This window comes from Capra hircus, chromosome 11, assembly GCF_001704415.2.
Source record: "Capra hircus breed San Clemente chromosome 11, ASM170441v1, whole genome shotgun sequence".
NCBI classification, from domain to species: domain Eukaryota; kingdom Metazoa; phylum Chordata; class Mammalia; order Artiodactyla; family Bovidae; genus Capra; species Capra hircus.
The window spans coordinates 85,874,127-85,895,678 of record NC_030818.1 but is presented as its reverse complement, the minus strand read 5'-3'; the positions used below and the strand labels follow the sequence as shown (position 1 = coordinate 85,895,678).

Genomic DNA, 21,552 nt, shown 5'->3' with positions numbered 1-21,552 from the left:
TTCCTAATTGGCCTTTTAGCAGAGGAGGCAGTGATGGGCAATCTGCTAACCTTCCTCCTGGGAAGATGAGCGGCGGCTGGGTCCAGTAATCCTGAAATTGGGGACCGGTTGTCATGGATCGCTGCGTTGTCGGCTGCCGTCACACACAGAAAGTGGCGCAGGGCTATTCTTCTGCAAGTCAAGGAGAAGAAAACTTTGTTTGTGTCTGGGGTCTCTCAAAAGCAGGATCACCTCTCAGGGAGAAGCTGGGGGCGTTGCTGTGAAACCTGTGGACGACTGAGAGCCAGTTTCTAGTAAAATCTCCTAAGAGGTGTCAGACTCTGCTGAGTGCTAAATTAGGGAAAGCTGTTACTTACATAACTTCCTGTAATTGCCCCGCAGGAGCAGTCCCTGAAAGCCACCCGCTCCTCCTCTTGGCTGAGTGGGGGATACGGGCCCTCCCTTCATGGCAGCCCGGATCTCTTCTACCTTTGGGCTTCATGCTCGAGGGTCAGGCTTTTTAACTGCAGCTGAAATGCCATTTTAAACAGAAGACTCCTCTGTCTCTTTTGAAGATGGGAAACTCGTACGCTGGACAGCTGAAGACCACGCGGTTCGAGGAGGTCCTGCACAACTCCATCGAGGCCTCCCTGCGCTCCAACAGCCTGGTACCCAGGCCCATCTTCTCGCAATTATACCTGGAAGCAGAGCAGCAGCTTTCCGCTCTAGAAGGTAGGAGATGTTTCTGTGCCCTTCACTACCGTGTGTGGGAATGTTCAAGATGGGACTTGAAACTCTTTACTCTTCCACTTGGTATAGCAACCAAGTGGGTCTGGCAGAATGGAATTATTAGGAAACAGAAAGTTGCATGTGTGTCCTTACTTGGCTAAAACTCAAATTTAAGTCTCAGCCCTAAAGTTGCAAGGAATGAGATGATTCACTGGACTAGTAGGAGAAAGAAAGGCCAGTGTTAACTTGTTCTCAATTGGTCGTTACTTAAACTCATGAAAAGTTTTCATGGTCTGACTTGGATAAGTAAGACATTTTAACATATTTTTGACCCTCAGTTATATATATATTTTTTCCTCTGTGATTTGTGGCCCTATCTTTGCAAAGGAGTACAAGTACTTTTCCATGTGATAGCAGTAATGAAAGTCCTCTAGAAACTGTTAAAAGCCAAGAATAAACCCTTATGAGTTTGGTGTGTGCCAGCAATAAATTATCTTCGGGCATGGGGATAAGTTTGGGGTTTACTTAATTATCCAGAGAATAAACTGATTGTATTTTTCAGTCTTCAGTTTGTATTTTTTATACTCACATATCTTCATGTCCAAAGTTGCCCCACCCCCTTATTTATTGCTGAAGAAGTTGTTTTTGTCACTTGTCTTCCACTTGAAGTTACCTGCAGACTTCGCTTAGCTTGCTCTGGGTCTGAGAGAAAGCAGATTGCGGTCAAAAGCAGGAGTCAGGAAACCCAAGGGTTCTCTGGCATTCACATCCAAGTACCAATGATTTCTGGCCCAGGAAGTTTTACTGTGTCACCGGGGGGCATTTGAGGAATAACTGGGGCATCTTTTACAGTCCATGTTTTCGACTAGCTGAAAGACTTGTGAAATATGTGTTAAATGATCATTGTTAACTTCTCACAGTATCGAAAGGCTTAGCTGCTCATGGTAAATGAACAGTAGTACTCATGATAAGTACTCATGGTCAGCCCTTCTCGTTTATGATATGAAAACCAGCTCAGGCCCCCTCTATCATTTTCCCATTTGTCTGGCAAACAACATAGAGAGACCCTCCTGGATTTTGTTTCTCTAGCGCTGGGAAGACTGGGGAGGGGGGTTGGCGAAAAGGAGGAGATGGTCGATTTGCTAAATGTCCCTGTCAATCGAGCACTCAGCTTGAGCCCCTGGTTTCTGCATCATAGAACGTGGTGCAGAGGGTTTGTTTGGTCTGTCTGTCTCTCTGTCGGGATCTCTTATCTTACTGCTGTCCTTCCTCAGACAGTAACATTAAGGATGCTTTTTATGACCAAGGCGCTGGTATCCCAAACACCCCTAGATCTGTTAACATTTTCTCTATTTGCAAGGGCAGTTCAGAGGAGCCCTGTTACTTTGTTCTCCAGATTAGGGGTATGACCTTTCCTAACAGGGAAGAAACCTTTTTATGTATTTTTTTATTTTTTTTAAAGGAAGGCCAAGCAAACCAAACAAATGTACCCTTCAAATTTGGGATAAGTGTTTATTAAACAAGATACAAGTAAATTCCTGTCATCCCACCCACTCAGAATGTCACACAGTTTCTTCTTATGTAAAGAAAACAAAATTTGTTCTAAAGCATCAATACTTTCATACACCATGGGGTGAAGTGATGTCATGACATCTCTAGATTCCCATGGTTGAGTTTTAAGATCCTAAGCTCCCAATACAGTTGGTTTTATCTAAGGCCATTTTAAAGCCCTCATTCTGCCAGAAGACTTTGGTAAACAGACTGGTTTAGTCTGGCCCTGGTTAGGAAGTCTCCTCAGGCTTGCTGCTGGCTGACAGATTCCATCAAAGACCCTGGAATGTCTGATGTAGACCTTTGACCTTTAATCCCACTTTCTTAGCGGAAAGCAGATTCTTGGCAGCCACTGGATTTTGAGCCCTTTCTTTGACTTTCGGAGGCTTAAGACCCTCCTCTTTCATTCTTTCCGAGAGTCTGCATTCCTGCTCTTTTTGGTTGAACAGAATAAACGTGCAGACATTCCCGTGCATGCCCTCCGAGCTCCGAAAGCCTGGCTTTCTTTCCCCTTTTCACTCTAATTGTTGGCTCTTTGCTGTCCCCCTGCTGAGCCCTTGGAGGTGAGACCCTGGTTCATAGACTAATCTTGATTTTGCAGAGCCTTCCAAGCCACCCACTCCGTAGGTGGCTAAAGGGTGGTTTGAGCCCCGGTGGGGCTGTGCTGCATGGGTGGCACTTGGGGTCTGGGCGTGACTCTATACCTTCTGCTAAAACCAACCACGCCTGCATTTAGTGGCAGGAAGGAAGCGTCTGAAAGAGGCTCTGGTGTTTATCCCTTCAACTCCCTGTGTGTTCTTCCTGGGTAATCTTTTTACAGTCTCCCCACCACCTCTGTGTCCTCCAGTCTTGGAGGGAGACACCAGGAATTCTTGCTTACTTCCTGCTGTGACCTTCCCAAGGTCATGGGCCTGGGCTGGCCCGAAATGTTCAGTTTCTTCTGCCTCTTGTCCTTCCAGCACCTTTAAAATAGGGCTTCCCTGGTGGCTCAGATGGTAAAGAATCTGCCTGCAATGCAGGAGACCCAGGTTTGATCCCTGGGTCAGGAAGATCCCCTGGAGAAGGGAATGACTGCCTACTCCAGTATTCTTGCCTGGAGAATCCCATGGACAGAAGAGCCTGGCGGGCTACAGTCTGTGGGGTCACAACGAGTCGGACATGTCTGCGCGACTAACACCTTTAAAATGGTGACCACCCTGAAGTTACGCTCCCAGTGTGCTGTACTGATTAAATCACCCTTGGAATGTTCTGTGCAATGCTGAGGGCCGTATTTCCCCACAGAGACTGTCACAGCTCAAGGTGACCTTCTATAACCACCCATCTTAAAGAGGCAGGATTTGATGCACAGAGAGGTTAAGTAACTTTCCTGGGGCCACACAGACAATGGCAGACCCAGGGACTAAACTGGAGTTCCCAGATTCCTAGTCCGTTTTTCTGTTGCACGTGATTTCATCATTAACCGGAAAACACGTCACGCACTGAATGGGGGGGTTGAGAGCCAAGGGAGGTGAGAGTAGAAGAAATGGCAGCAAAGGGGCTGGCACGGGGGGAAGAGACACAGAAAAGAAAGAAGCAGCTGTCCCCGGCCTCGGGTATCTAAGGATGCTTGTAGCAGCCCTGTTGTGTGAAGAAATCTGGGTGCTATTTATTAAATGACATTTAGTGAAGTAGTGAAGTTGCTCAGTCGTGTCTGACTCTTTGCGACCCCGTGGACTGTAGTCTATCAGGCTCCTCTGTCCATGGGATTTTCCAGGCAATAGTCCTGGAGTGGGTTGCCAGTTCCTTCTCCAGGGGTCTTCCCAACCCAGGGCTCGAACCCAGGTCTCCTGCATTGTAGACAGACGCTTTACCATCTGAGCCGCCAGGGAAGCCATTTAAAGATAGGCAATTTGAGAAAGACTTTTTACCCAAAACATCTCTTAAAAGAAGTTTGAAAACTCACTGATGTGAAACCCTTTTTCTCTAGCAGGCTGGGTAAATAAGGGATGTGTGTGTGTGTGTGTGTGTGTGTGTGTGCGCGCGCGCGCGCTCTGTGTATACGCCAAACAGTTGGGAATTACAATGATAACGGAAAAAAACAGGAACAAACTTTTTGGCTAATTCAATGGTTTCCTGAGTGCTGCCTCTGTGTGTGAGACATTCTGCTTGGGGCCTGGATTCCTGAATAATAGCAGCACCCCCGGACCCCAGGAGCTGACCATGTGGGGAAGGCCAGCTCTTCTACTGCGGAGATGGAGAGCACGTACAAGGAGAGTGGGGTTTCCCTGGCCAATTGCTGGCTCTCCTGGCCCATTCCACATTTGCCATTAGTCCTAAAATACTATTTCACTTAAAAAGAAAAGTTTTCTATAGTCATAAAGTCACTGAGAGGGCCTGGTCCTGTGTTGGTTCGTTTCGTGTGTGTGACAACTTCTGGTGTGTTTATATTTCTAACAATGTATACATCTAGTTTTCTCTTGGGGATAAATAACAGCATATAGTTTGACTCCTGTCTTATTCAACGTAAAGGCCGTTCACACTGTGTTTCAGGTTCTAAACCAAGTGATGCAGTTTACGACAAGAACAGCAGCTTGGGCACCAGATATAGCTGGGAACAGGCTGGCTGTGCTGCTTAGCAGGTGGTTGAATCACTGGGTCTCTCTGAACCTCAGTTTCCTTACCTGTAAAATGGTCCCTGGGTTACACTGTGGTTCCTCCCACACAGCTGTTGTTGGAGTGCCTGCTGTGTGCAGACTTCATAGTCGGTCCTTGTCGGCAACTGTATACATACCGAGCCCCGTTGCTCATGCAGATATGTGCAGCTGTGAGCCCTGGGAGGGGATGTGGACCTGTATTTGAAGTCACAAGGCCAGGCTTGGAGCCAGAGTCTGTGACCTTGGGAAAGACATCCGGTCTGAGTGAGCCTCGCCCCTCGCCCCTAGTGAAGAAGGGCGAAAGTCCTCGGCTTAAACAGTGCGTCTCTGAGGACTGGTTAATTCCTAACTAACTGGGGCTCGCTGTGTACTTACTCCCGCCTTGGTTATCACTCCGCTATTGCACGTCTAGGTGGAAGCCGAGCAGACAATGAAGAAGAGGAAGAGGAAGGGGATGGGGCGCTGGAACAGAACTGTCCCCCAAACCCCTACCAGATGCACCCCCCGCCCGAAGGATGCTGCACCACGGACGGTGAGATGCCCGCTGGCCTGTGCGCTGAGAGCCCCCGAGCTGTGAGCCGAGCCCATGTCCCCAAGATGATGGATGAAGGGGAACTACCCCGTACTTGAGAGCCAGACCTGGCTCCATCCTGGCACCCCCAACCTCAGAAGCTTTGAGTAAATGACTTAACTTCTCTGAGCCTCGATTTCCCTGTCTGCAAATTAGGGGCAGGACCACCTGCCCAAAGATGATCAAATGATAGCCTGCCAGGGCTTCTCCCACTCGGTGCCTCACACAGTGGGCACTACTTCCTGCTTCCTGCTTTGCCCAGGAGCAGACGGGAGAACGAGCAGCCAGTGCCTTGAAAATGGTAAAGCAGATGTTCAAGGAGGAGAATCTTACTAAGGTATAAATATCTTACGGGTTTGCAGGGAAGGCCTTGGGGTCTCAGAGTTCACATTAGCCCACGTCATCCCTGTTGGTCATTAAAGACGGAAAAACACAGGGTGTGGGGCCACTTGTGCCTTCAGGGAGACAGAGGCCCAGAAAAGGTCCATCCGGATAAATCTCGGCTGTTTCTCTCTTCTTCCTGTCTTCCCTAAGTATTTTGGACACTTAATTTTAAAATAAGAAGCATGTTTAAGGGCTTCCCAAGTAGTACTAGTCGTAAAGCAGCTGTAAAGAGACGAGGGTTTGATTCCTGGGTTGGGAAGTCCCCTGGAGGAGGGCACGGCAACCCACTCCAGTATTCTTGCCTGGAGAATCCCATGGACAGAGGAGCCTGGCGGTCTACAGTCCATGGGGTCGCAAAGAGTCAGACTTGACTGAGGCGACTTAGCACGCGCACAGATGTTTAAATGCTCTGAAATACAAAAAGTTCAAGTGCGTGGAGTCCCCCTCTGCTGAAGTGACTTCTCTGAGACCGTCATTACCAGGTCGTCAGCCTGAATTCCTGCCCTCATACACGTTAAGTGCAGGGTGGAAAAAACATCAAATTACTCACAGTCCCTTATGGATTTTTCATCCACATTTTAATTTACCATCACTTGTCTACCCACTTCTCCAGTTGACTTTCATTTGTACATGCATGTATGTGTATTGTATGGTAACACCAGTAGTCATAAATATAGCAAGTAGCTCAGTGTCATGAATGACGATGGTTATAATTTGATCTCTCAGAATTACTTTAATTAATTTTATTTTTTTATTCTGCCCAGTCACTTTATTGTTGTGAATCATGGTAACTGGCAAATGAAGCGCATGTAAGGATAACATACTTAATAATGTTCTCAGAATTAATTTTAGAGTCACCTCCAGGGGTGAGGGTGGTTGCTGACAAAATCCAGACTATTTTCCTGCTTTACCCGCATGGATCCTGGTTGTGTGGGGGCGTTCGCTGGACAGCATGTAAGGCCTATCCATCTCTCCTAGGATTCTGCCAGGCTGGGAAGGACCTGCGTCTGGTCTCCATCTCCAGTGAGCCCATCGACATCCCCGCCGGCTTCCTCCTGGTGGGTGCCAAGTCCCCCAGCCTGCCTGACCATCTCCTGGTGTGTGCCGTGGACAAGAGGTTCCTGCCGGATGATAACGGGCACAATGCCCTTCTTGGTGAGTTCCTCCTGGGCTCTGCTCTGCAGCTCAGGCTGCAGGATGGGTGGGGACAAGGAGGGCCACTGGTCCCCTTGGAAGACAGGCCACCTTTTGGCCTCATCATCAGCACGTCCCACAACCCCATTCATTCCTCATTCTGTGGTCTATTTCTTTGTGGAATAGAATGTAAATGAAATTTGTTTTAAAATATGACTACCTGGAGCTTTCCCTGGTGGTCCAGGGATTAACAGTTTGTACTTCCAGTGCAGGGGGCGTGAGTTTGATCCCTGGTTGGGGAACTACATGATACTGTGTAGCATGGCCAAAAAATAAATGAATAGTGTAAAAATAAAATGTGACAACTTTCCAATAGAAAGCCTATCAGTTAGTACTACTGTTTTTTGGTAAATGTGTTCATCAGAACTTTCCTAAGTGTCTACCTGTGTTGGGAATGTAATCCAGACCCCATCCGAGATGCTCTCGGAGGCCAGCAGACGCATGGCAGGAGGAGAATAAGGCTGAGTGTGTGTCCCCCTGACCAGGACAGTCCTGTTCCAAGTGACTGCCCGACACCCTCTACCGTTCTCTTCTTTGCTTTGCCTTTTGCCTCTCACCAGTCAAGTTCGCCTTGGACCTGTTAGTGATCTTGCCTGAAGGTGCGTAGGTAAAAGAATGTGGCCAGGATTCAGACTCAGGTCTTACTGGTTCTGTATGGTACCTTTAACCACTGCACCCCACAGTCACTCAGTGGGTCAGGGTCAGCCTAGGGAAGCTGTAGTTTTGACCTTTGGAACCACCTCTGGCCCACGGGATCCCCGATGTCCAAGCCTGTCTCCTGTTGGTTCAAACATTTATTGAGCTCTTACTGAATGCCTGACCCTGTGCTCAGCACTCTCCCCCATAAGTGAAGCAAAATCGGGGGAGACATGAGGTTTGGACCGAGAGCTCAGTGAGCTGGCTCCAGCCCCATGTCTGACCACAGGCTGCTGTGTGACCCTGGGCCTCCGTGTCCTTGTCTAGAGAGTGGGCAAGTGCTTTCCACATGGCCCCTCACCTGGCCTGGCATCTCCTTGGCAGGAGAGCTGGGCAGACAGGAGGGTCTAGCTAAGATGTAGCCTCAGAAATACTCTTCATGGCAGAAGCAAGTTTGACCGTGAGAGTTTATTGGAAAAACTTCTAGGTTAAACTTCTCCTGCTGGCCCCAATTCCTTCTGTGCTTTCCCCGTGGACAAACATTTAAACCTCAGTTTTACACTTGATATGCCCCCAAATCTGGGCAGGTAAAAACACTTTCAGTTTAGTTCACTTGCTCAGTTGTGTCCAACTCTTTGCAACCCCATGGACTGCAGCACGCCAGGCCTCCCTGTCCATCACCAACTCCCAGAGTTTACTCAAACTCATGTCCATTGAGTCAGTGATGCCATCCAACCATCTCATCCTCTGTCGTCCCCTTCTCCTCCTGTCTTCAATCTTTCCCAGCATCAGGGTCTTTTCCATTGAGTCAGTTCTTTGCATCAGGTGGCCCAAGTATTGGAGTTTCAGCTTCAGCGTGTCCTTCCAGTGAATATTCAGGACTGATTTCCTTTGGGATGGACTGGTTGGATCTCCTACACACTCTCAGTTCAGTTCAGTTCAGTCGCTTAGTTGTGTCCGACTCCCTGCAACCCCATGAATCGCAGCACGCCAGGCCTCCCTGTCCATCACCAACTCCCAGAGTTCACTCAGACTCACGTCCATCGAGTCAGTGATGCCATCCAGCCATCTCATCCTCTGTCGTCCCCTTCTCCTGCCCCCAATCCCTCCCAGCATCAGAGCCTTTTGCAATGAGTCAACTCTTCACATGAGGTGGCCAAAGTACTGGAGTTTCAGCTTTAGCATCATTCCTTCCAAAGAAATTCCAGGGCTGATCTCCTTCAGAATGGACTGGTTGGATCTCCTTCCATCCAAGGAACTTTCAAGAGTCTTCTCCAGCACCACAGTTCAAAAGCATCAATTCTTCTGCGCTCAGCTTTCTTCATAGTCCAACTCTCACATCCATACATGACCACTGGAAAAACCATAGCCTTGACTAGACGGACCTTTGTTGGCAAAGTAATGTCTCTGCTTTTCAATATGCTATCTAAGTTGGTCATAACTTTTCTTCCAAGGAGTAAGCGTCTTTTAATTTCATGGCTGCAGTCACCATCTGCAGTGATTTTGGAGCCCCCCAAAATAAAGTCTGATACTGTTTCCACTGTTTCCCCATCTATTTCCCATGAATTGATGGGACCGGATGCCATGATCTTCGTTTTCTGAATGTTGAGCTTTAAGCCAACTTTTTCACTTTCCGCTTCCACTTTCGTCAGACCTTTAGTAGATATTTATTGAGAACATTTTGGGTCTGAGTCTCTGTGCAAAGGACTGAAGGATGGAGGTGGGACAGCAAGGCTTGACCCAGAGAAGAAAAAGAAATGGTTCCTGCCACGAGGGCCAGGGAACATGACAGTGTATACACTCTGAAACCCGGCAGATGACTGCTTAGTGGAGGGACAGACACGACTCTGAGGCAACAACCAGCGGGAAAAAAGGTTTTGACCAGTTCTTTCTTAAGGCGGGTCTATGGGGTTATTTTACCCAGTTTTGAAAGCAAGAATAATCCAGGAAATTTACTCCACCAAGGAAGCTCATTGCTTCTGAGTCATTGCATCTCAGAGTGAATTTGCTTATCAAGGCTGCTCAGGACAGAATGAGTGGGGAAGACAGACTGGTGACTTGGTTAGCGTTTGATCTGGCCTAAATTCCTCCCCTTTGTGACTGTAAAGGAATTGCGAGGGCAGTAAATCTAGGAGGCTCTATGTCTCAAAATGCAGAGGCAAGAATCTTTCAGTTCATTCACCACCAGCCTGGGAGCAGCTTCAGCCTCTCAGGCGGGGAGCGTAGAGGAAGTGGAGTCTTTGTTAATTGCTTGCCAAAAAGCCCTCGGAGGTGGGTAACAAGGGCCGGCTGGTAATAACCCGTGCTTTATTCTTCTAAAATAACTTTATACTCTCAGCTTGCACACTTAGCACTGTTTAGGTTACCTGCAATTAACCCTGATGGCTGCACAGGGCACGGTGGCCCAGCACCCCTCTAGGGCCGGGGCTCAGCACTTTTTAGTGACCTATAAAGGGGAGGCTCTGGAGTATCTTAGGAGAAAGTAACAGCTTTAAACCCCCCCCCCCTCAATAATTTACAGAGAAAGTAGTGCTGGTTTTAGTGACTTTGAATCAATTGAGAGATTTCTGGTCTGTGAAAGCGAAAAGACTAAAATGTAGATGTGTGTTCCAGTTGTTTGGTAGTAATTCATTGAAACCAGCTGATGGCTAAGACAAAGGAGAAGAAACCATCTATTACAGCTGTGCATGTGCTTGCTAAGTCGCTTTAGTCATGTCCAACTCTTTGTGACCCCATGCACTGTAGCCTACCAAGCTCCTCTGTTCATGGGATTCTCCCGGCAAGAATATAGGAGTGGGTTGCCGTGCCCTCCTCCAGGGGAATCTTCCTGACCCAGGGATCGAACCCGCATCTCTCACATCTCCTGCATTGGCTGGTGGGTTCTTTTCCACTAGTACCACCTGGGACGCTTCCATCTATTACAGCTGGAATGTTCATTTCTGAGATGAGAGTAAATAAGCCGTTTGTTCATCTAGCAGGCAAATAATTATGCATTTATTATTATTCATAGTAATAAATAACTGAAGGTGGACTTTAAGTTCAGCCTGGGGCCCCAAAGCCAAGTGGTACTTGGTCCTTCCTAGAAGCTCAGGGCCGTGGGAGGACAAAGGCCAACCAAGACTTCCCTCACAGGTCCACATGCAAAGCCACAGAAATCAAAATTCTGGGAAATCTCTGGGCAACAGGCTCCCACCAAGGGCTTAAGATACTGTGGGATCCCCAAGGATGCATTGACTTCTGGGATGAGAGTGTCTCAGAGGGTGTCACTGGCAACACACTTGGGTCCTGAAAAATGGGTGGATTACCAATTGGAGAAAGACAGCAGCAGCAACTGAACCTAAAGAGCAGCCACTTTACTTCTCATGTGCTAATGACTGTTGGAGTTAAAATGGAGTGAGTGAGTGAGTGAGTGAGCTGGGTGTGTTCCTACCTGGCACTGAGATATGAAGGAACAGAGGCATGCGCAATAGAATGAGGTGTGTCTATCCCTATGGCCCTGGGAGGGCCAGCGTTTCCACTTTGATTTCTGAACCACAAGGAGGAGCCCTTTCTGGTTTGTGGCCCTCCCTCCCTGCCTCTGGAATGGAGCCGTGGTCCCACAGCCCACATTTGTCGTCGGACAAAGGCCTGTAACCTGTTTAGCCATTTCTGGGAAGGGATGGCAGTGCTGGCCTTGGCGAGGTGCTCGGAGCATCCTTGGATTTGCAGTTCTATTTCTTACTCATCATCTTTTGTTTGACTTCAGAGTCAGGATCCCTTCCAGGGAGCTTGGAAGGTTTCTCAGGGCCTCATTCTTGGATGGCAGTTGAGCTGCTCAAGGTTCCCAGGTTGGAGTCAAAAGAAAAAATAAAAACATTAGATTATAAACTAGGAAGCATTAGAAACATGAAAACATTAGAACACATCAAAGCGTGTGCAGAGAGGCTAAGTGTTTGCTCTGCTAATTGTTTTATCTCCTCTCTCCTCCTTCCCTCCCAGTGTTTGCTGACTGTCTCCCCTGTGCTGGGCACTAGTTTGTATACGTACACTAATGCACACAGACACAACCCATACCTCCCTGTGGACATACATGCTCCCAGTCCTGTGGAAGGATAGGGATGGTTATAGGAAAAATACAGATTTTAATAACTCTAACATTGTAGCACCCCACTCCAGTACTCTTGCCTGGAAAATCCCATGGATGGAGGAAACTGGTGGGCTGCAGTCCATGGGGTCACTAAGAGTCGGACACGACTGAGCGACTTCACTCTCACTTACTTTCATGCATCGGAGAAGGAAATGGCAACCCACTCCAGTGTTCTTGCCTGGAGAATCCCAGGGACGGAGGAGCCTGGTGGGCTGCGGTCTATGGGGTCGCACAGAGTCGGACACGACTGCAGTGACTTAGCAGCTTAGCAGCAACATTGAGGAAGAAGTTATAAGGACTGCCAGCAATTTAAAGTCCGGCATAGCAGTAGGAGGGGTGGGAGACAAAGCAGAGATGGGGGTGGTAGGCATTGGGGGCAGCCCTGGAGGGCATGCCTATGCATGCCACTCCGTTCTCACGCTAGAATTGAATGGATCACTCTTTGGATCTGCTCTGGACAACCACTTGGTCCCTCTGGTTCTCAGGTTTCCCCAAGGAAGGTTTAGCTGTCCTGACCAACTGGTGGTTGCATCAGTTCAGCTGGGTGCTTCGTCTGGGCGACAGTGAATGGCAAGAACACTGTTGGTTTTCTCTGCATGTCAGTTTCCTTCATGTCCCTCTAACAACAAGTAAACATAGAGCACAGTGTTGGCGTGTTTTTGGTACCTTAATCTATTCAGTACAGAGGGGATAGGAGTCTGGAAGGAAAAACTAACCTGTGCCTGCCTTCTTAGACCATGAGATTTGTCCTTATTTCTAATGCCTTTTAAGGAATATCAAACTTGCTTGCAATAGAGCAGATAATCCAGGTTTCTGTAATGTTTGTTGTTCGGTCACTAAGTCATGTCTGACTCTGTGACCCTATGGACTGCAGCATGTCAGGTTCCCCTGTCCTTCACTATCTCCCAGAATTTGCTCAGATTCATGTCTATTGAGTCAGTGATGCTATCTAACCATCTCATCCTCTGTCATCCCCTTCTCCCATCTTCAGTGTCTCCCAGCACCAGGGTCTTTTCCAGTGAGTCAGCTCTTTGCATCAGGTGGCCAAAGGATGGGAGCTTCAGCTTCAGCATCAGTCCTTCTAACGAATATTTAGGGATAATTTCCTTTAGCATTGACTGGTTTGATCTCCTTGCAGTCCACGGAACTCTCAAGAGTCTCCTCCAATACCACAATGCGAAAGCACCAATTCTTCAGTGCTCAACCTTATTTGTGGTCTGATTTTCACATCTGTACATGACTACTGGAAAAACCATAGCTTTGATGATTGGGACCTTTGTCAGCAAAGTGATGTCTCTGCTTTTTAGTATGCTGTCTAGGTTGGTCATAGCTTTTCTTCCAGGAACAAGTGTCTTTTAATTTCATGGCTGCAGTCACTGTCCGCAGTGATTTTGGAGCCCGAGAAAATAAAGTCTGTCATATTTCTGTAATATAGGCATCTTCTTTCTCTATGGGGAAATGTTTTGAACCTTCACTAACTGATGTTATTTTAGACAGTAGTAGCCAGAGACCTCAGGATTGTCCCCTTTAAGAGCAGGGCTTACGCACAGAACCCCTTGGCCTTCCTGGCCTATATCAAGATGCCCTTTGTAAACTTGTCAGCCAGAGGATAAGATAAAACAAATTAGTCTCAGCTTCAGGGTCTCTCCTGCCAAAGGATTTTGGGGCATAGCAACCAGATGTACCAGTGAGTGAGGCAAGGTCATAGGGAAGGCCTTTGCAAGACAGTGAGCTTAAAGCAGAACGGTCTACCAGGTACAAAAGCTAAACCATCACGTTTTTCTTGTATTAACCAATAGTTCTATTGATTCCGGTTTGAATGGACTTCACAGTTTGTTTAAGTCTTTCAAGCATGTTCTCTGGATTTTAATAGTTCATGAGAGGTGAAACTCCAATGCTTTGGCCACCTGGTGTGAAGAGCTGACTCATTTGAAAAGACCTTGATACTGGGAAGGATTGAGGACAGGAGGAGAAGGGGATGACAGAGGATGAGATGACTAGATGGCATCACTGACTCGATAGACATGAGTTTGAGTGAACTCTGGGAGTTGGCGATGGACAGGGAGGCCTGGCATGCTGCAGTCCATGGGGTTGCAGGGAGTTGGACATGACTGAGCGGCTGAACTGAACTGAACTGAACTGAAGCGGTGGTTTTGTCATCACCTCTGGAAGGCAGCTTCTGCAGAGCCTCAGAGTTAAGCTCTGTCATCTCCCAGAAAGGCTCCCCTGGCCTCGGGCAGCAGGAACTGATAGAAGCAGTCACCTTCCAGTTGACAGGCTTCACCATGGCTGCTGGGCCCAGATTTTACTCGCCACGATCCTGGCCACACGTGATGAAGTGCTTGATTTCTGCGACTCGTGCGGTCTACTTCCTTGATTCCTGGAGGGAATTTTGGACTCTCAAGAGGGCTCTCAGTGTATCCAGTCTAAGTGGTTTAATTGCTTTGAGATTCTATGATTGGCTGGCACTGAAGACCATAGTGTGTTCGTGCTAAGTCACTTGAGTCCTGTCTAACTCTCTGCGATGCTATGGGCTATCCTGCCAGGCTCCTCTATCCATGGGATTCTCCAGGCAAGAATATGGAATGGGCTGCCATTTCCTTCTCCAGGGGATCTTCTCCACCCAGGGGTCGAACCTGCGTCTCCTGCCTTGGCAGGCAGGTTCATTACCCCTAAGCCACCTGGGAAACATTATTTCAAATACTTAAGGCTTGTACTCACTTTCGCTTTTCACTTTCATGCATTGGAGAAGGAAATGGCAACCCACTCCAGTGTTCTGGCCTGGAGGATCCCAGGGACGGGGGAGCCTGGTGGGCTGCCGTCTATGGGGTCGCAGAGTCGGACATGACTGAAGCGACTTAGCAGTAGCAGCAGCAGCAAGGCTTGTACTTACTTATACTTTAAACAAAGCTCTTCCTCCCACCTCCATCCCCATCAACTAGAAATGCTTTGTGTGCATATTATATACACAGAATATAGTCACTTTATTTCTGCTGGTGATGCTCAAATATCAAATAATTCCTTAAGTCATGTGTTAGACTACAGTATAAACATTTATTGTTTATTCACTAAGTCGTGTCTGACTCTTTTGTGACCCTATGGACTATAGCCCATGAGGCTTCTCTGTCCATGAGATTTTCCAGGTAAGAACACCCGAGTGGGTTGTCATGACCCCCTCCAGGGGATCTTCCTGGTCCAGGGATCGAACCTGCATCTCATGTCTCTTGCATCGGCAGGCGGTTTCTTTACCACAAGCACCGTCTGAGAAGCCCAAAGACCATGCAGACAAACCGAATTATTGCAGGTGCTCGGTTAGTGTGGACAGATGAATGGGATGGTTATGTCCCATAGGATGCATAGGCTTTAAATATGCCCCTAAGCAATGCTGTCTTCCATGCTTGCCTGGGCTTGTCTCTACGACCCAGCGTCTCTTTGGTCAGGGTTTTCTGTTTGTGTCAAGGTCACCTTGACCCCTGGACCAGCGTGAGCTGACAGCGACCTTTGCCCCTCAGACTTCTCTGGCTGGTGGTTCAGGACGTGAATGCCTAGTGAACGATGTTTCCCTTGGAGGGGTCTTGGGTGTCAGGTGGGGACAACCCTGGTTTGCTTCCTCCCCCCAGGTTTCTCTGGGAATTGTGTCGGCTGTGGCAAGAAGGGCTTCTGTTACTTCACGGAGTTCTCCAATCACATCAATCTGAAGCTGACCACGCAGCCCAAGAAGCAGAAGCACTTGAAATACTACCTGGTCCGCAACGCCCAGGGGGCTCTGACCAAAGGGCCCCTCATTTGCTGGAAAGGCTCAGGTGAGCAAGCTCTGCGGGGTGGGCCGCATGAAGGGGGCACCTCCAGGCCAGCCAGGGGCCTGTTGGCCCGACTCTGGGCTGAGACTGCTCTGCAGTCCACATGGTGGGCAAGAGGTCAGCCCTACGAAATCAAAATGCAATTTTGCCCCCCGGGCGTCCAGGTTATCGTATCAGTCTACTTGTATGGGCGCTTTGAAAGCTGACACAGGGTCACACGGTGCGGTGTCTTCCTGTAGTAAGTATCTGGGGCAAGATTCTCAGCCGGGGGTAATTCTGTCCCCCAGGGATGTTTGGTGATGTCTGAAGACATTGTTGACCACTGTGACTGCAGGGAGCCCCTGGCATCTCATAGATGGAGGCCAAGGATGCCGTGCCTGGGGCAGCCCTCCGCAGAGAATTGTGCAGCCCGGTGTCAATGGTGCTAAAGTTGCGAAGCCCTGACTTAGAGAAAGCTCAGCCTAGATAGCCTCCCTCTCTGCCCCACAGCCCTGTCAACCACGAACAGAAAAGATCAGCTTCCTGGGGCTGGGGCTGGCAGAAGAGAACAGGCTCCAGCTTTAGGAAGGGCCTCCCTCCATCCTTCTCTTCTGTCGCCCTGTATCCTCCTGGCTGCAGTCAGCTCTGGAGGCAGAGGGAGGGGCTGGATTTTCCAGACCCCACCGAGATGCCCCTTCTCCCATCAACCAACCGTGGAGGGACCTGTCCAGAAGGGTTCTCAGAGAGGTGCCCAGGAGAGGCAGCCTCTTGTCCCTCACTTGTCTGTATCGGTGCTGTCTGGTTACCTGGAATATCCCAGCCAACTTCTGTGAGTAGAAAAATGGGGCTTCAGGAGGGGCTGGTTCTAGGCTTTCATCCCCTGTCCCCTCCCATCACTCCTCTCCTCCCTGTCTCCTTTTCTTGCTTGCTCAGTCGCTCAGTTGTGTCTGACTCTTTGCGACTCTATGGACTGTAGCCCACTAGGCTCCTCTGTCTGTGTAATTCCCCAGGCAAGAAAACTGGAGTGGGTTGCCACATCCCTCAGTAATCTCTTGAGCTCCTACTATATACATGCCTATCATTTTGTAGGTCCCGGAGAGGAAGTGGTTCTTCCCCTTGTGGGACCAGCCAAGAGTTCTTGATCACTTGCTGTGACCAAGCCCCTCTCAGGTTTGATACCTCACTGGGAGGTAATCTTCCCAATGGAGAGTGATTTAGGGGGTGGAGGAAAGTATTAGCTCTTCCTTTTTGTTATTGCTGTTGTTGCTCAGTCGTGTCCAACTCTTTGAGACCTCATGGACTGCAGCCCGCCAGGCTCCTCTGTCTGTGAAATTCCCCAGGCAAGAATACTGGAGTGGGTTGCCATGCCCTCCTCCAGGGGACTGTTCAGACCCAGGGATGGAACCCGGGTCTCCTACATTGAAGGCAGATTCTTTCCATCTGGGCCACCAGAGAAGCCCAGCTGTTCCTTCACTTTTGAGTAATGCTGTTCATCCCTTGGACTTGAAGCTCTCATTTGCATCATCTGTTTCCCATAATGCTGTTTGTCCCTTGGAATTCGAGCTCTCGTTTGCATCATGTGTTTTTCCCTTCTTCGCAAGTGGTGACCACTGCTCCTGCTGTTGGCAAGAGGACTGTCCCTCAGGTGGCTTCCCCAGAGACCAAGCCTGGGGAATGGCCCCCACCCCAGCCCTCCTGGCTGCACCGGAGCAGCGACAGGGAAGGCGTTGGCACCCTCGCGGTTATCTCCGCGCCTGGCTCTCCCGCAGGCCGGGTTCTGGCCTCGGAAGTCATTGGTCGCTGTTGGGGAGGAGCAGGAGCTGACTGTCAAGTGTGCCTCTTCCCTGCAGAGTTCAGAAGCCGACAGGCATCCATGGGTGCATGTTCCAGCTCCCTGTTCCCGCCACTGGACAGCTCTGGGCCTCCGGCCCCCTTCCCTGGCGAGCCCGGTCTGGGGACAACCCCAAGCGCCCCGCTGGGAGCCCCACAGGCAGGTGAGGTGGTGGTGCAGCACTGGAGGTGCTGGGAGTTGGTTTTAGTTCCCCCAATTGAAAAATGGAGGCACGAAGATGCCTACCTAGGCTATCACGGGCAGTAGGGTTTGATAGCTGGTATTTCTGCTTTGTGAACTTGGCCTGGGCCATGCAAAACACACCTGATGAGCATGACAGCTGATGGCAAGTAGACAGCAACCTCCTTCCCAAGGGCTCTGGCGGCGGGGGGGTTGGTGGTTGGGGGTCCTCCTGCTCAGGGGGGTCTGCTGAGGGGCCCTGGGCCCCTGCTGCACATGGCTCAGCATCCACAGCAAAGAGGCTGCACCTGAGCAGAGAATGCACTCCCCCTAGAGGCTCCCTGTCCCCCTTCCACGTGGTATCTGCCCCCGTCCTCCCTGTGCCTGGGTCAGGGATCAGTGTTTCTGCCCGCAGAATACCTGGGTGCGATTCCGGTGCTGCCGCCTCCTAGCTGAGAGATTTGGGTCAGCTCATTTTAACTCTGTGACTCTCTGTTTCCTCATCTGTACACTTGGAGAGAAACTTTTCTGTCTAATTTGCAGGGTGATTATAAAAATTAAGTGTGATGACAGTGATAGCAAATACTTACTGCTTGCAAAGTTTTGTTAACTCCCGTTGTCCTCACAGTGGCTCTAATATTACCCCCATCCTCTAGATGAGAAGCTGGATGCACAGAGAGGAGGTATAATGTTCAGGAAGGTTGCGAATTCAAGGCAGCATGGAGCTCAGACAGGGGTCGTCTGGTTTCAGAGCCCGCCCTTCAACCCCTCGACATAGGGGATGTTTGGTGCTCCTCCTGACTCTGGAATACCTTCCACATCATTCTGGCCCGTGTGGGTGACTTAGAGCAGAGCCAACAATTGTCCCCAGAATCCTCCTGAGGCCCGGGGAGCCCCAGATCCTATGCATAGCCTGGCCCTGGGCGACGGCAAACCCGACTGCTTTCCTGAGCATGTTTGACGTGACCCTGAACCCAGGAGGGTGAGCAAGAGGGTGGGAGGAGGGTGGAGCAGCTGCAGGGGTGCTCCTGGAATCCCGGGGCCCCCACGGGCCCTTCTCTCACGGGGAATGCTCAGTGGAGCATGTGTGGGAGTGTGTGTCCTGTGTGTGCATGTGTGTGCATGTCCGTGTGTGTCTGCTTTTTCGGGGGGCTGGGGGGGACAGAATCACTCTGTCAAGAGTCCTGACCCTTGACGGGCTGCATCAGTGGAAAGCTAATATGTTAAATGGAGGGAGAGCCATTTCCTGTTTGCTGGACTCCCCGAGCATCCCGTGGTCTCCCCTCTTTGTCTCTGCTCTCAGGACCAGCCTCCAATCACCCCGCCCTAACCGCAGCCCTGGGTCCGGCTGTTTTCAACGGCAAAGATTCCCCGAAGCACCAGCTGCTGGTGAAGAACCGCCTGTCCGCAGTGCCGCGTCCCTCAGCCTTAGGTAACCTTGACCGTCCTATTCGAGGTGGGGGCGCCTTGCTCTGCTCTGGGCCAAGGCGGTGGCGGGTGGGGGACGCGAGAGCCACAGCACCAGGGCCCCTGAGCCTCCTGGAGTTGGAATGAGAGTCAGGCTGGATCAGCAGACACCTCCTGCGTCTCTGGTAGTGTGTCCAGCCCCCAGTGCTGGGGGTAGGGAGACGCATGGCTTCTGCCCCCAATCTGGATGATGAGTGTGTGCTAGGATGTAGTGGGAACCTGTTATGAGTGGTAACATGTCTCCCTGTGGGCCAATGACATTCACAGGAACAGTCATCATGACGCGCCCTGCAAGCCCAGTTACTCCATGGAGCCTGGCCCGGAGGATGCGATGGGTGCTGGTAGAGAGAGTGGGCTTGCACCATTAGGGGCACAGCTGGAGCCTCAGAATCCCGTGCCTGAGGCCTGCTGTGGGCAGGGTGGACTCTATTTCAAGAAACCGCTTCTGAAGCTACACGGAGAGTATGACAAGGACTTGGGGGCTCAGTGGTTCTCAACTGAAATGCTGCCTTCCATGGGACGGGACGGGGTGGGGGCAGAGTGGGGAGGGGGAGGTGGGAAATGCGCAGAATCCCTTTCTGCGTTGCCTAGCTCGGGGTCTGGATGTTGCAGTGCCTGCAGGGAGTGGGCTACAGTGAAGACTTGCCTCTCCCCAAATGCCAAATAGCGTCCCCCTTCCCAGCACCAGGACACATGGCCAGAAATGGTTGGTCCACAGGGGCAGCTCCTGGTGACATCATTTTGGGAGAGCTTTGGGGAAGATCCCCTGGAGGAGGGCATGGCAACCCACTCCAGTATTCTTACCTGGAGAATCCCATGGACAGAGGAGCCTGGCGGGCTGTAGTTCATAGGGCCGTAACGTCAGACACAACTGAAGTGACTCAGCATGCATGCACAAGGAGCTTAGAGTCTGTGTAGAGGCAGTTAGCACCCCAAAGGAAGAAAACACCCTCAGACCTTCTGCCTTCATATTGAGGCCCCATCCCCTTGCCCTTCCTCCTCTGGTAGTTTAACATGGCTTTTAGAGGAGCTGGCATCTCAGTCTGTGTGGGAGTTCTTCCCTGCTCTTGAGGAAAGATGTGTGGGGAAACGAAGATGTAGTTCTAAATGACATCAAGGTGATAGAAGCTGCCACAGAGGTTGTGGGGTCAGAGGAGCCCACCTGTGGGAAAGCTCTTTGCAAGCAAAGAACTTCATGTCTTTAAACGTTTTATTCATTTCGTTTCATTCATTTTCCGTTGGTCTAAAGAAGAGGTGAAAATAACTGGGTTATTTTTAAGAGACTCAAAAGCAATAATTCTCAAACAGCAGCACATCTAAGGATAACCAGGGGTGCTTATGACTAAGTGTTTCCTTTCATTTCTGGAGATTGGCTTCTGTAGGTTGAGGTGTGCCCAGGAGCAGACACTTGGAACAAGCTCCTCCTGGTTCTCTCCAGCTTTGTCTCTGGCTAGATTTGGAGAAACACTGCTCTAAACCAGTGGTTCTCAATCCTGGTTGTGGTTTAGAATCACCAGGAGCTCGAGGTGGGGCTGAGGGGTGGGGTGGGTCATCGGGAGGTGTGTGGACATGCTGGGGTTCTGATTTCCTTGGGAGAGGGTTGCATCCAGGAATAGAGTGTTTTAAAATTTAAACTTTATATAATGTGTCATGGTTGAACATAGAGAGCGCTAAAGGTAAGGGATATTTTGTGTCAGATTGGTCCCCCAAAATGTGATAACCAATTCTTGGTATTTTGAAGAATCCAAGAACAGAGCATGAGTCATGCTCACACTGTTCTGGCGTGGGCAGGATGACTCATTAGTGGCAGTGGGTACCAGCTTCTGTTCCCCTGGATTTTTTTTTTTGCCGGAAATTAGCTTTCAGGGCTGGGGTGGGGAGAGGTGCACAGGTGGATCGGTACTGCCCCCGAGTGGTGAAACTGTGGTGGTGGGTTGACTGCCGCTGGGGCTTGTCTACAGAAACAAGTATTAATTTACTGGAATGTGGAGACGATGATGGACTTCCTCGTAGTTCAGACACAAAGAATCTGCCTGCAGTGTGGGAGACCTGGGTTCGATTCCTGGGTCGGGAAGATCCCCTGGAAAAGGGAACGGCTACCCACTCCAGTATTCTTGGGCTTCCCTGGTGGCTCAGTTGGTGAAGAACCCGCCTGCAATGTGAGAGACCTGGGTTCAATCCCTGGGTTGGGAAGATCCCCTGGAGAAGGGAACGGTTACCCACTCTAGATAATGAGGATCTGGACTTGGTGGCTGCCGTTTATTGGCCTCAAACTCTGTGCCTTACATATATTCTCTTTAGTCTTGATCAAGTCACCTTTCAGAGTAGGTTTTATGATCCCATTGTAAAGATGAAGGAGGTAAGGCTCGGAGGGCTAAAGCTTAGACACTGACACAGCTTTGGAATGAAACATTTATAGAGGTCGACAGGATATTTCTTTAAGCCTAGATACTTCCTCTAGACTGTTCGTTAGTTGCTCAATCGTGTCCGAG

General features: G+C 49.9%; 1 protein-coding gene across 20 annotated transcripts in view; it reads left to right on the top strand.

The window, feature by feature from the left end:
* The window catches only part of GREB1 (growth regulation by estrogen in breast cancer 1), a 128,930-nt gene that overhangs the window by 59,743 nt on the left and 47,635 nt on the right, over window positions 1–21,552 (top strand). For 19 of the 20 annotated variants that reach the window (XR_001918842.1, XR_001918841.1, XR_001918843.1 and 16 more), the window contains 6 exons: window positions 555–711; window positions 5,305–5,424; window positions 6,826–7,002; window positions 15,424–15,606; window positions 17,433–17,576; window positions 18,897–19,025. Coding sequence is in view for 16 of the 20 variants with exons in the window: in XM_018055638.1 (XP_017911127.1) it covers window positions 555–711; window positions 5,305–5,424; window positions 6,826–7,002; window positions 15,424–15,606; window positions 17,433–17,576; window positions 18,897–19,025 (910 nt within the window). In the remaining 4 variants the exon portion in view is untranslated. The remainder of the gene's footprint in view (window positions 1–554; window positions 712–5,304; window positions 5,425–6,825; window positions 7,003–15,423; window positions 15,607–17,432; window positions 17,577–18,896; window positions 19,026–21,552) is intronic. The other variant, XM_018055632.1, reaches the window with a different exon arrangement.